The sequence below is a fragment of the Micromonas commoda genome, chromosome 6 (genome assembly GCF_000090985.2).
Source record: "Micromonas commoda chromosome 6, complete sequence".
Classification (NCBI taxonomy): domain Eukaryota; kingdom Viridiplantae; phylum Chlorophyta; class Mamiellophyceae; order Mamiellales; family Mamiellaceae; genus Micromonas; species Micromonas commoda.
In genome coordinates this window covers 1,190,760-1,203,352 of record NC_013043.1, presented here as the reverse complement: position 1 = coordinate 1,203,352, position 12,593 = coordinate 1,190,760, and the positions used below count along the sequence as shown (strand labels likewise).

Sequence of the window (12,593 nt, the reverse complement as noted above, 5' to 3'; positions counted from 1 at the left end):
GTGGAATTTTGATAGGTGAAAATTAACAGGAATATATTAGTAGAATTCCCTGGAAAGGCAATGCTGGTTTCAAACCATAAGCCAAGGAATCCACTAGGCAATGCCTGCGCAGGTTCGAGTCCTGTCGGTGACGAATAAATACACTGTCACCGTGCCCGAGCGGTTTAAGGGGGTGGACTTGAAGCTTGTTTTTTGCTTTTTGAGCACACCGAGCGACTCCTACGACCTGTGCGAGCATGCACGCCAATTTTCAGACCATTCCATGAAGTTTCAAGGCGCCCGGGGCCGGCATCGTGTCCATCCCCGCAGGTCTCCCAAAAAAAGCTACGGGTGACATGATGTACCCTTGTGCGCATGACCTTTGCAATCAGCTTTCCGTGCGGCACGAATTTGAGCGAGGAGCGCGTCCGTTACATGTACTTTCCAACAAATGTTCACATCGTGTCGCTTACAATCTCCTATCGCACAACATGCCTACCCTGAGAGGTGCGACAATCACTCGCCCACCGTCACGCCGTCATCCATCCGCACGTCGCAGCCCGCCGCTCTGAGCTCGCGTATCGCAGCCGGCACACTCGTCAGCTGATTGCCGCTGAGGTCCAACACGCTCAGCGATGTGAGCTGCGCAATCTCCGCCGGTATGCTCGTCAGCTGGTTGCTGCCGAGGTACAACCACAACAGCGACGATAGCTGCCCGATCTCCTCCGGCACGCTCATCAGCTGGTTGCGGCCGAGGTACAACCTGTCCAGCGACGTGAGCTGCCCGATCTCCTCCGGCAGGCTCGTCAGCCGATTGTTGTAGAGGGACAACGCCCCCAGCGACGTGAGCTGCCCGATCTCCGCCGGCACACTCGTCAGCCGATTGCCGTGAAGCCACAACTCCTTCAGCGACGTGAGCTGCCCGATCTCCGCCGGCACACTCGTCAGCTGATTGTCGTGAAGCCACAACGCCTCCAGCGACGTGAGCTGCCCGATCTCCGCCGGCAGGCTCGTCAGCCGATTGTTGTAGAGCCTTAACCCTGTCAGCGACGTGAGCTGCCCGATCTCCGCCGGCAGGCTCGTCAGCTGATTGCCGAAAAGCCACAACGCCTTCAGCGACGTGAGCTGCCCGATCTCCGCCGGCACGCTCGTCAGCTGATTGTCGTAAAGCTCCAACTTCTCCAGCGACGTGAGCTGCCCGATCTCCGCCGGCACACTCGTCAGCTGATTGCCGTGGAGGTACAACGCCTCCAGCGACGTGAGCTGCCCGATCTCCGCCGGCAGGCTCGTCAGCCGATTGTTGTAGAGCCTTAACCCTGTCAGCGACGTGAGCTGCCCGATCTCCGCCGGCAGGCTCGTCAGCTGATTGCCGTGAAGCCACAACGCCTCCAGCGTCGTGAGCTGAACGATCTCCGCCGGCACACCCGTCAGCTGATTGTCGTGGAGGTACAATTCCCTGAGCGACGTGAGCAGTCCGATCTCCGCCGGCACGCTCGTCAGCTGATTGCCGTGGAGTAACAACTCCGTCAGCGCCGTGAGCTGCCCGATCTCCGCCGGCGCAATCGTCAGCTTGTTGTTGCAGAGGTACAACTCCCTGAGCGACGTGAGCTGCCCGATCTCCGCCGGCAAGCTCGTCAGCTGATTGTTATAGAGCTTCAACTCCTGCAGCGTCGTGAGCTGAACGATCTCCGCCGGCACACTTGTCAGATGATTGCGGCCGAGGTTCAACTTCGTCAGCGACGTGAGCTGCCCGATCTCCGCGGGCAAGCTCGTCAGTTGATTGCCCATGAGGCCCAACAACCGCAGCGACGTGAGCTGCCCGATCTCCTCCGGCACAATCGTCAGCTGATTGCCGCCAAGCCCCAGCAATCGCAGCGACGCGAGCTGCCCGATCTCCGCCGGCAGGCTCGTCAGCTGATTGTTGTAGAGGGACAACGCCCCCAGCGACGTGAGCTGCCCGATCTCCTCCGGCACGCTCGTCAGCTGATTGTCGCAGAGGGCCAACTCTGTCAGCGACGTGAGCTGCCCGATCTCCGCCGGCACACTCGTCAGCTGATTGTCGTGGAGGTACAACCCCGTCAGCGACGTGAGCTGCCCGATCTCCGCGGGCAAGCTCGTCAGCTGATTGCCGTCGAGGTGTAATTTGCCTAGCGCGCTCAGGCGCCCAACCTCAGCCGGCACCGCTCCGGTCAGCTCCAACCCATCCAACACGAGCTCCACCACCCGGTCGTTTTCCATCGTCACCCCGTCCCACTCTTCCGGCCCTTCGTCCTCCGGCCACCACCCTTCGAGCTCCGAATCTGTCTCACGTAGTACGCGTAGCACGAGGACGTCATCGTCCACGCGCCCGGCAGGATACGGCGCCCACGGAAGGTCGAGCTCGTTGTGAGCCCACTTCAGAACCTCGAAGTTTCGTCCGCAGGCGTACTCGCAGAGGCGGTTCTTCTCGTCCCCCATGAGCTCCAACGCGCGCTCCTTCTCCAGGGTCCGCACACGATCGTCATCCAGCAGACAAACAAGGCAGTCGGCGATATCATCGCCCGATACCCCCTCGAAGTCGTAAGTCCGCGGCAAAGCCCAGGGCAGCGAAAAAGCCTCCTGGAACGTCGGCCCGAACAACAACGCCAGTATCTGCCGCGTTTTGACCTGCTCGATGTGAGACAGGACGAGCGCCACGAGCTCGACGGGGAGTTCGCCAAGGCTGGCCTTCAGATCGTCCATATCGCGACGATACGTACTGCAACGCGCGACTGGGTCGTGACGACTGCTCCACGACGGGAGGCTTTTGTCGAAAAGTTTGAAAAGTCCCGTCGCTTCTTCCGAGAACTTTTCGTTCGGCAAAAAGCAACGTATTACGAAGGTAACACCGTTCCGACTCACATCGCGTCTACTACCTACCCAGTGCAGTCCACACGCAGTACGAACAAAACGCGTCTCGTTGACAAAGCCATCACCCGCTACAACGATTTCATCACAGCGGTCCGCCGCATCCGTAGCAGTGCTTCATTCCCGGGATCGGCGCCAGGTCGATGTCGCACGCGGGACATTTCTTCGCAACAGCCGCCGCCGCCGTCCCGGCCGCGACGCGACCCGCACCCGCCGCGGACTCGCTGGGTTCCCTCTCCGGCTGCTGCGGCTGCTGCGGCGGCTTCTGCGGCGGCTGCTCGCGTCGCCCCCGACTCGTCCGACCCACACCTCCTCCTCCCCCGCCGGCGGCCGCTAATATGGCCGCGCCCCGCTTACCCGAAATCGACGCGAGGTTTCCCTTCTTCCCCGGCGCGAGCGCCGTCCTGGTTCGCTCGCGCCGGTCCAGCCTCTGCCGAGCCTTCCCCGACGGCGTCGGCGCTCCGCCGCCGTCGTCGTCAACTCCCGCGCCGCCCAATGCGAGGTCGACGTGCTGATGCGAACTCGCGCCGCTCTTGCTCGGAAAAACCTCGCCGCCCGAGTCGGCGACGGCGACCTCGCGGCCCTCTCCGTCTCCCTCGCGCGCGTCTCCCTCGCCGTTCTCCTCCGACGCCGCGAGCTCCCCCGCGGCTCGGAACGCCCAACGCAGGACATCGTCCCCGGCGGCCACGTCCGCGGCGGTCCTCAGCAGAACCCCGGTGAGGAAAGGGACGTCGTCGTCCTCCGGGCAGGCGACGACGTCAGACGCCTCCTGGCGCCGCACGAGGACGTCGAGCATCCGGTGTATGGGCGGCGGCGCCGCGCCCCCGTCGGCGCCGTACGCCCGACGCTGCGGCGGCTGGGTGACGCCGACGCTGGAGTGCGTCCCCGCCGGCGACGCGCCCTGGCTCAACCTCACGCTGCGACGCCTCCTCTTAGACCCTTCCTTTGCCGTTTCCTTCGCGAGATCGGTTCGATCCAACAACGCGAGATCCAACGCTGCGCCGAGCGACGCGTTCACGTCCATCATCGCCACCGCCTTGAGCGCCTCCTCCCCGAGGTCCGCGCGCGTCGCCGCCGAATCGTCCTCGTCCTCCCCGCGCCGGGTGGTCTTCCTCGACGATCGACCGGCGGACCGGACCCGCTTCCCGCCGCCGGTCGTCGTCGTCATCTCGCTCGCCCCGGCTCCCGCGCTCGTCGTCGCCTTTGAAACGCCCTCCCCCCCCGCGCGGTTCCGCTCCGACGTTGCCCCCAACGAGAACGAGTCCTCCGCCGCGCGTTGCGCTTGGACGCGCACGAGCGCTCGCCTCAGAAGCGCCGGGAACGACGCGAGCGCGGACGCCAGGAAACCCCCCGACCCGTCCGCGTAAATCATCAGCACCGGACCCGATCCGTGCGGAGCCGGCGGCGGCTTACCCCCACTCGTCGTCATCGTCGTCGTCGTCGTCGTCGTCCCGGTCGATCCGTCGCCGAGGGAGATGCGAACGATGAACGCCGGGGCGCGCGCGGGTGGAACGGACTCGACGACCGACGTCCACGCGCGCATCACAGCTGTGGCGCCCCTCGGCGAATCATCCGCGTCGAATCGAAGCGCCGGTCGCGACGACAGATGCGTCGGGGGTACGACCTCGAGGCGGACCACCTCGAGCAGGACCATGTCCCCGTCGACGCGTCGCCGCCCCGACGACGCGGGCTGGGACTCCGCGCGGACGATCGAGCGGCGGGGAGCGGAGAGGCTGAGCCCCGTCAGCGTCGTCGTCGTCGTCGCCGTCGACGGCACCAGCAGCGAGCCCCGCCACCGCAGACCCGGATCGAGCCCGACGCCCGCGCCGCCGCCCGACTTTCCGCCGCGGAACAGCGACGCCTCCGCACCGGTCCGCGCCGCCACCGCGTGTATCGTCGCGGGTATCGTCCTCGAGGTACCGGCGGCTGATTTGGAATTTCTCACGGGCGCCAGCGCGACGACGGCGCATCTGGCGCCCGCCGCCTTGGCCGCCCTCAGCACCCCCCACGCCGCGACAGCCTCTTCCGGCCACCGCTCTCCGGCTTCGTCGCCGCCGCCGCCGCTGACGCTCTCGTCCATGGATCGTGCGCTTCGATCTGACAGGACGCCGGCGGTGATCCACACAACGTCGACGTATCGTCCCCCTCCGAGATCTGGCTCCGACTGCCGGATGAGCTCCAGGGCTCTCGCCGCGGCCTCCGCCGGGGTGGTCGCCTCGAGCTCGTCGTCTTTGTCGTCCGTGTCGCGGGTGCGTTTGGACGCCTTGGCCGCCATCGTGCCGAGCGCGTCGCCGACGCTCGTTCCCTCGATCCATCGCTGATCGGATCGCGCGCCGTCGGCGTACGCGATGGCGCCCACGTCGGGCCACCAGCTGCAGCAGGCGAACTTGGTGGACGGCGCGCCGAGGCCGACGTCGGCCCATCCTCCGTCGTCACCGGACGACGCGCACGCCTCGCGCACGCGATCGAGCGCCTCTGCCAGTCTCTTGGACGTGTACTCCTCGTGGAGCGTCGCCTGTTGGGAAAGGGGACGGGGGGAGGGCGCGGGGGAGGGTCAGAGATCTGGGTTGGTGGGGGTGCCCGTTTTCGCGGGAAAACGATCGGCGGGTTCGACGCGCCTTGTCGACATCCTCCAGGCCGCCGAGGTCGCCGGTCGCCGCGGCCTCGCCGCCGTCGACCCTACACGGGCCGACGAGCAGCAGCACGCGTCGCGACGCCATCACGGCGCGGCGCCACACTGCGGTTCTCGCAGCGCCGGGTCCCAGGTGAAAAACTGCGCTGTCATCGGCGGGCTTGTGGGACCGAGATTTTCTCGGATCGATGCTCATCACCCCCCCCCCGATGGGTCTTGCACACCGTGGACGCCTCGATCCTCGCCGAGTTCCCCGACGACGACCACACCGATACCAACGATTCGCGTCGATACATACTGGTATAAATGAATTCATGTTTTAACGACGTTCGCCCCACCCAAAAGGTCCTCAGCCGTGGTGCGAGAAGAACTCAAAGTCCGGGTGTATCACCTTGAGCCGCTTCAACCACGAAAACGCGCCATCCGTCATCATCGCCAGCCAGTCCGCAACCTCCTTGGCGTGCCACATCTCCCCGCGGAGCTTATAGTAGCTCAGCCCGAACGCCCGCAGCGGCGTCGGCGTCGACGCAGCCTCAGAAATACTCGACGACGACGTTCCCCCGCCGCCGCCGCCAGCTGTGCCCCCGCGACCTCCCTCGCCCGCCGCGCCCGCACCCGATGAGATCTTCTCCGCCCTCGTCCGAATCACCCGCTCGCCGTGCGCGCTGATGGGCGGCGGCGGCGGGCACCCCACCGCGTCGATCCACACCGCGCTCCTGGGATCCCCGTCTCCATCCGCGCCGTCCCCGGTTCCTTCCCGCCCGGCTCCTTCCGATTTTTCCCCCCATTCTCCTCTCGCGTTACCGCCGCGCGCGGTGGACAGCGAGTGATACGTCAGGAAACACGCGCTCAGGTCCCGCAGCGACCGCCCGGTGGGTATCCTGTAGATCGGGTACCACGCCACGCTCATCCACGAGCTCGGGTGCAGGTGCTCCGATCGGAGGGTGTTGACGGCGGGGTCGGAAGCGGCGAGGGAGGCGACGGTGTCCGAGAGGGGCGCCCTGCTGTACGGCGACGCCTGCTCCATGAACTGAAACTTGAGCGCGCGGCCGGGTATGGTCTCGCCCGTGCGCGTGCGCCCGCCGAACCCGCCGCTCACCTTCGTCTTGGTCTTGTCTTCGTCTTCGTCTTCGTCGATCTTCTGCGGGGCGGTCGAGCGCGCGCCGTCGTCGTCCTCGACGGGGGCGTCGACGAAGATCTGGATCCCCGAGAGGAACGGCACGTAGTACTGGAACACCTCGCCGTCGCCCTCGGCTCCGTCGTCGTCCTCGTCCAGCACCAGCGGAACCTCCACGCCGTACGCGCTCCACTCCTCGAACGACGCCCACAGGTCGGCCAGCGCGAAGTGGCCGTCTCGCGTCCCGGGCACGAGGGGCACGGTGGACACCACGAAAGACTCGACGTTCGATATGGACGGGCCGTGATGATGATGGTGATGGGGCTGCGTCGGGGTGGCCGGCGGGGGCGCGGCGGAGACGCTCGCGCCGTGGCCGAAGGGGCACCCGCTGGATTTCACCGGAGTGGACTCCGCGCCGCCGCTATCCGTCGCGGCCATGCTCGTCTATCTCCCTCCTCGCGCCGCGGAGATCTGGTTCACGTCGCGAGGTGCCCGCTCGGCCAGCGCTATCCTGAGGAGATCTTCGGGCGAAATCGTCGCGCGAGCGTCAAAAAGTACCTAATTACCTTCAAATACGTGACTGGTCAACATTGAAAGACATTCGACTCTAACCATAAACTAGTAGACACACCACTGATCCATGCTGACGAGCGGACGAGCAAGTGGGACCGTTGTTGTTGGTTCACGAAGGCGAAGGGCCCTCCCGACGCCACACAACGGTGTCCGCGCCACGCCCGCCGCGTCTCGCCGACGGCCGACATGTCCGGCGCGCTGTCCAAGATATCCAAAAAGTACAACAAGAAGGAGATCTTCGCCCTCAAGGCGGTGTTCGACGAGGCTGACGCCGACGGCAGCGGGGAGATCGATTCGTCCGAGCTGCGAAGGGCTCTGAGCAAGAGCTCGCTCAGCGCCGCGGCGGTGGACATGTTCAAGGCGCTGGACAAGGACGGGAGCAAGCGCATCGGCTTCGACGAGTATCTCAAGGTGCGCGCCACGAACCCGCGCGTCCGTCGCCCCCCGATGCACACCCGGCGGCCGCGCGGCGCCCGCCCGACTTCGCGGCGGGGGCGTTTTTGGATTTCCGTTCCCGACTGTTCCTGTTGTTCCGTTCCGTTCCTCGTCCGCCCCTGACCCACGCCCCGCTCGTCCCAGGCGTACTACAAGTTCGCATCGCCGGCGGAGATCAAGGAGCTCATGCTGTGGGTGTACCCGCCCAAGGAGGAGGAGGTGGTCGAGCAGCGCAAGCTGAGCGACGCGCAAAAGGCGGAGATCAAGTCCATATTCGTCCTCTACGACGCAAACAACAACGGCTTACTGGAGAAGAAGGAGCTGTTCGAGGCGCTCACCGCGAGCGGGTACGACGACGAGGAGATCGAGGAGATGTTCGAGGAGTACGACCAAGACGGGTCGCACGCCATAGACTTCGACGAGTTCTGCGCGATGCTCGAGTCCTCCTACCTCGACTCGTGAATGAACGAGTCGACGAAATAACGTGGACAGAGCGCGAAAGTGTCAAGTGTTCGCACCAGGGACCCGGCGCGGCGAGGGGAGTGACCCGACGCGTCGTCGTCGATCGTCGTCCGAACGGCGCCATCGCCCGCGAGACGGCGCCCGTGTTCGCGCGGGGCGTGTACATCGTTGTAATAGAATAGGAGCCGGGCGGGTTTGCCCGGCGTCGTCGCGTTGACTTTGAACCTCCGCACAGCCAGCCTGGTCTGCGTTTTGCGCAGCTCCGGATTCCGTTTCCGCCGGAGGACGGACATCTTTGGCTCTCGGTCGGAGAAGGCGAAAGGGTCGGCGTCCTCGGGGCGCACGAGCGGGCGCGCCGGGCGAGGGTCCATCGCGCGAGCTCTCACGCGGCGAACGTTCCCCTCGGATCCTGCCCGAGCCACACGAACCGCGGGTGTTCCTTCCGTCGAGGGTCCGTCCGTCGGTGACCTGATCTAATCTCCCCGTCGGAGACGTCTGCCCGGCCTCCTCTTCGCCGGGTTTAGCGACGCCCGAGGGAGGCGTCGCGCGGGCCGTCGTCGTCGAGGCGAGGTTCTTCGCGAGTCGATCCGCGAAGGCGGACGCGCGGTCGGTTCGGATCGGATCGCCCGGGCGAATCGCACGGGCGACGGGGCACGCGCGGTTGGGAGGTTCGCGGTCGCGCGTCGTCCGGGGTTAAACGGCGTCCGCGGAAGAGGTAGGTGACCAGGGATGGCGACGGACGGGCCGAGCGTGGACGGGGTGGAGGAGGCGCCGGCGACGCCGACGTCGCTCATGAAGGGGGTGTCGTGGCAGGATATTCATCACGGGCAGGATCTCACCTCGGTGCGGGAGTTCGAGCCGAGCGAGGTGAGCGACTCGGACGAGGACGAGTACGGGCGGCCGCGCACGAGGGGCAAACCCCAGGGTGGATGTTGCGTCATTCAGTGAAGGATCCCCGCAAAGTCGGGGGGACGGTTCCATTCGGCGGAAAAACCCGAGGCGGGCCGTCTCGCCATCGGACCGGCGGGCATGTACTCTATCACGCGATTAGGCTAAATTGATTCCTCGGGCGGGGAGCGGCGACGCGCCCCTCGCGACGAAGGCGCCTCGGCGGGACTTATTTATTAAAAAAATTACACAATCGGACGCCTCACGCCGCCCTACTACCCCTCGACCCGCCCATGGCCTCCTCGAGCAAAGCCCCCGCGCGTCTGCGTTCCTTCCACGTCGCCCTCGCGCGCTCGATCGCCTCGGTCGCGGCTTTCGTCTCCGCCTGGGAGAACCCGCCGGTCGACGCGAACGGACCGGGGGCGAGGATGGTGACGACCTCGTCGACTTGTCGCTCGAGCCCGACTCGTTTGCCGGCGCTCGGCGCTCCCCGACGCAGCGCGCCGGCGACGGACGACGCCATCCCGAGGACGCGCGACAAGACGCCGCCGGACATCCTTCCTACCGTTCGAGCGAGCGAGCGAGCGAGCGACGCGCGACTCACTCGCCGCCGCGTCGGAGTCGTGGCCGGACTCGATGTCGCAAATTCAGACTCTGACGAGCGGTCCCTCCGTGCTCCAGTCGCGAACTTTCCGACCCTTGGCGATCCCCGGGACGTCGTTGCACGCGTACTTGTCGCTCTCGACGTTCGGCCCGTCCAGCCTGAGGCGCACGTACCAGCCGTCCGCGCGCTTCTCCACCTCGTGCGTGCGCTGACGAACTCCCGCGGATTTGACACCGTCCGGGACCAACTTCCCCGTCGCCTCGTCGAGCCTCGTGGAGCCGTAGAGCTTCTCCCCGGACTCGAGCGTGACCTTGTACAGGTGCCACGGGCAGGAGAGACACGCGCGCCCGCCGACGTCCTCGATGTCGCCGATCCCCAGCGGCCCGCCGGCGTGATAGCACAGCGAGTCGAGGCAGTACACCTCGCCCCTGTGAAAGATGAGGCTCACGTGCCTGTCGCCCAGCAGCACGTGGACGCGGTCGCCGTGCCTGCGGAGCTCGTCGAGTTCGCAGACCTTCACGAACGGCCGCACGCCGCCGGGAGTTATCGGATCCGCCGTCGTGCACCGCCCGACCGGCGCCGCGAAACACGGGCGCACGTGAGGAGTGGCCCCCGCCCCTCGGAACGCACCCTTCCTGCTGCTAGGGTTGGTCAGGTTGGACGCGAAAAGAAGAAAACAACAACCGCAGAGCTGTTTGCAAAGTCGCCGCAGTTCGCTTGCACACGGTGTCTTTTATAACATGCGGGGGTGCGCCCAAACGAGACCGCGCGGTCCGTGCGGCGCCTAGGGGTGTATAAGTAATGGTATAAAGTCGCGTCTCCTCGATCGTCTCCTCGATCGTCTCCTCATCGCACTCTGAATCAGAGAATCTTCTGCCGCCTCGCGTACCGCATGATGGCTTGGAATATCGCGCCAATGCCCGAGAAGATGAGGAAACACGTGAGGTAAAACGCGGTGACGGACATCTCCAGGCAGGACCGAAGGTTCATGCCGAAGATGCCGGTGATGAGCGCGCCGAGCGCCGCGGCGAACGTGGCGATGCTCAGCGTCAGCTCCAGCTTGGACACCTCGTACCGTCTGCTCGACAGCGAGACGCTGATGGACTCCTCCAAGTCGCGGGTGTTCTCCAGGAGCTGCTCCGCCGCCGAGTGCACCGTCTCCGTCTGCTGGAGGTAGTACTCGATCAGGTTCTCCACCTCCTCCTCCTCGTCCTCCTTCTCCTCCTCCGTCTCCGCGGTGGACGAGATGGTAAAGTCGGTGATGTCGTCGTCGTCGTCGAGGGTGTCCAGCAGCACCTGTCGAACCGCCCCCGCGCGCGAGTCGAGCTCCACTAAACTCTGCTTCGTCAATCGGAGCTCCTCCAAGACGGCGGGATTGATGCTGCTCTGCAGACGCTTCGACACCTGCCTGCACCGCTCCTCGCAGAACTCCATCTTGGCGTACAGCTGCGACGTCGTCTCCTGCAGCGCAGCCTCGACCACCTCCAGCTCAAACGGTATCGGCGCGCCCCCCACGCCCCCCGGGGTTTTGTCCAAGTCGTAATCGCTCGGCGCGGCGCCCCCGTCCGTGGATCCACCCACTCCTCCTTCCGAGATTTCGTGCCCGTTCTCCAGCTCGATCCCGCGGTACCCGCCGTCGTACGCCAAACTCCGGTCCGACACCCGTAGACCCTGCTCCCTCTGGCTGTTCTTCTGCCGTTGCTCCACCGCGGCGAGGAATCGCCTGGCGGTGGCGGTGTCGGGTTCGAAGAGGAGCGCGTGATCGGGCCGGATGATGACCCTGACGCCCAGGTTGACCAAGATGGTCTGGTCGTTCACCAGCAGCGCCGGGGTGTTGTTCGTCTGCAGCAGCGACGGGTCGATGCGTCGCAGGTCTCGCGGCGTGAGCTCGGCGTCTCGGAGCAGCGCCCTGCGGGTGAGCTGCTGCTCCACCTGCGCGCCCGGATTTTCTGACGCCGTGTTGGAGTTGATTCGCATCACCTTGTAGGGCTTGGGCGGGGACACCACCGTGCCCTTCTTCTTCTTCTTCTTCCTGCCGTCGTTTTGTCCGTCCACGCCGTTCGAGTTTCCCCCGCCGCCGTTCAACGTCGCCGCGGGTTTGACCGACTCCTCAAAGGGAAAGTAGGGATCCTCGTCGGCATCCTCCATCGACAAATCGTCGACGGAGAGCCCGATGGGTATCATGGAGATCCTGTCGAAATCCCCGGATCCCATGACGCCGCCGCCCAAGACGCCGCCCGCCGTCATGCTGTCCTCCTCCATCACCGCCGTGTTCTCGTCGTCCACGTCGGACGACGCCGCGGCGTTGGACGACGGCCTCGCCACCCCGGTCAAGATCTTCCACACTCGCGATCCCTTGGTCGATCGCCTTCGCAGCGACGGCCTGGCGTACCCCGTGGGCTTGAACGCCGGAAGCGCGCCGTCGGTGGACGAGACGCCGAAGGCACTGAGCGGGTCCACGTCAGCGCCGCCGATGGACATGAAACCCGCGACGGAATCGAACCCGCGACGATCTTTTCCCCCGCCGACGGCGCCCGCGCGTTGCGACTTTGTTCGCGTCGACTTCGTCCGCTTCTTTTTCTTCTTCGTCTCGTCTCCGGAATCGTAGCCGGCGCCGTCGTCGCCGCCCTTGACGCCCGCGGTGAGTTCGTCGCCGCGTCGGGTCGGTTCATCGGCGGGGCCGGGAAGGCGTCCCGGCGCGCGCTGGCCCCACGACGCGGGTCGCCTCCGGCACGGGGCCGAGGCGGGGATGAGCCGCCCGCCGAACGAGGACGAAGGCGACGCGGGGAGCGCGCGGGCGAGGACCGCCGCACCCGGAGATCGGGCCCGCGCGCGCACGCGCGGGGCGATCGGGGTCGAGACCGCGGCGCGCGCCGCGGTCGCCATGGCGCGAGTGGTCGCCTTCAAGCCTGCGTCGGACGGGGAGGCCGGGCGCGTGACGTCAGTCGAGGAGGGAATTCCCGGGGAAGATTCGACCGCGCGTGAAGTTCCGGCGCCTTCCAACGGTTTGGCCCGAG

At 65.9% G+C, this 12,593-nt stretch overlaps 8 protein-coding genes across 8 annotated transcripts; 3 read left to right on the top strand and 5 right to left on the bottom strand.

Annotated features, from left to right (window-relative positions):
• Window positions 1–100: 100 nt before the first annotated feature.
• MICPUN_59608 (predicted protein) lies at window positions 101–334 on the top strand (the record flags this gene model as incomplete). Its single annotated transcript, XM_002503320.1, has 1 exon — window positions 101–334. The coding sequence occupies one exon, from the start codon at window positions 101–103 to the stop codon at window positions 332–334; it is 234 nt and encodes a 77-aa protein (XP_002503366.1).
• Window positions 335–495: 161 nt separating this feature from the next.
• On the bottom strand, window positions 496–1,767 carry MICPUN_83010 (predicted protein; the record flags this gene model as incomplete). The annotated part of the gene is made up of 1 exon (XM_002502967.1): window positions 496–1,767. The coding sequence occupies one exon, from the start codon at window positions 1,765–1,767 to the stop codon at window positions 496–498; it is 1,272 nt and encodes a 423-aa protein (XP_002503013.1).
• A 1,180-nt stretch (window positions 1,768–2,947) lies between these two features.
• Window positions 2,948–5,585, bottom strand: MICPUN_59606 (predicted protein; the record flags this gene model as incomplete). The annotated part of the gene is made up of 2 exons (XM_002502966.1): window positions 2,948–5,338; window positions 5,493–5,585. The coding sequence occupies 2 exons, from the start codon at window positions 5,583–5,585 to the stop codon at window positions 2,951–2,953; spliced, it is 2,481 nt and encodes an 826-aa protein (XP_002503012.1). The 3' UTR covers window positions 2,948–2,950.
• Window positions 5,586–5,846: 261 nt separating this feature from the next.
• Window positions 5,847–7,052, bottom strand: MICPUN_101183 (predicted protein; the record flags this gene model as incomplete). The annotated part of the gene is made up of 1 exon (XM_002502965.1): window positions 5,847–7,052. The coding sequence occupies one exon, from the start codon at window positions 7,050–7,052 to the stop codon at window positions 5,847–5,849; it is 1,206 nt and encodes a 401-aa protein (XP_002503011.1).
• A 321-nt stretch (window positions 7,053–7,373) lies between these two features.
• Window positions 7,374–8,084, top strand: MICPUN_101182 (predicted protein; the record flags this gene model as incomplete). The annotated part of the gene is made up of 2 exons (XM_002503319.1): window positions 7,374–7,598; window positions 7,767–8,084. 2 exons carry the CDS (start codon window positions 7,374–7,376, stop codon window positions 8,082–8,084), a joined length of 543 nt encoding a protein of 180 aa, XP_002503365.1.
• Window positions 8,085–8,813: 729 nt separating this feature from the next.
• MICPUN_59603 (predicted protein) lies at window positions 8,814–9,032 on the top strand (the record flags this gene model as incomplete). The annotated part of the gene is made up of 1 exon (XM_002503318.1): window positions 8,814–9,032. One exon carries the CDS (start codon window positions 8,814–8,816, stop codon window positions 9,030–9,032), a length of 219 nt encoding a protein of 72 aa, XP_002503364.1.
• A 202-nt stretch (window positions 9,033–9,234) lies between these two features.
• On the bottom strand, window positions 9,235–9,495 carry MICPUN_59602 (predicted protein; the record flags this gene model as incomplete). Its single annotated transcript, XM_002502964.1, has 1 exon — window positions 9,235–9,495. One exon carries the CDS (start codon window positions 9,493–9,495, stop codon window positions 9,235–9,237), a length of 261 nt encoding a protein of 86 aa, XP_002503010.1.
• A 942-nt stretch (window positions 9,496–10,437) lies between these two features.
• Window positions 10,438–12,462, bottom strand: MICPUN_54529 (CorA metal ion transporter family; the record flags this gene model as incomplete). The annotated part of the gene is made up of 1 exon (XM_002502963.1): window positions 10,438–12,462. The coding sequence occupies one exon, from the start codon at window positions 12,460–12,462 to the stop codon at window positions 10,438–10,440; it is 2,025 nt and encodes a 674-aa protein (XP_002503009.1).
• Window positions 12,463–12,593: the final 131 nt, after the last annotated feature.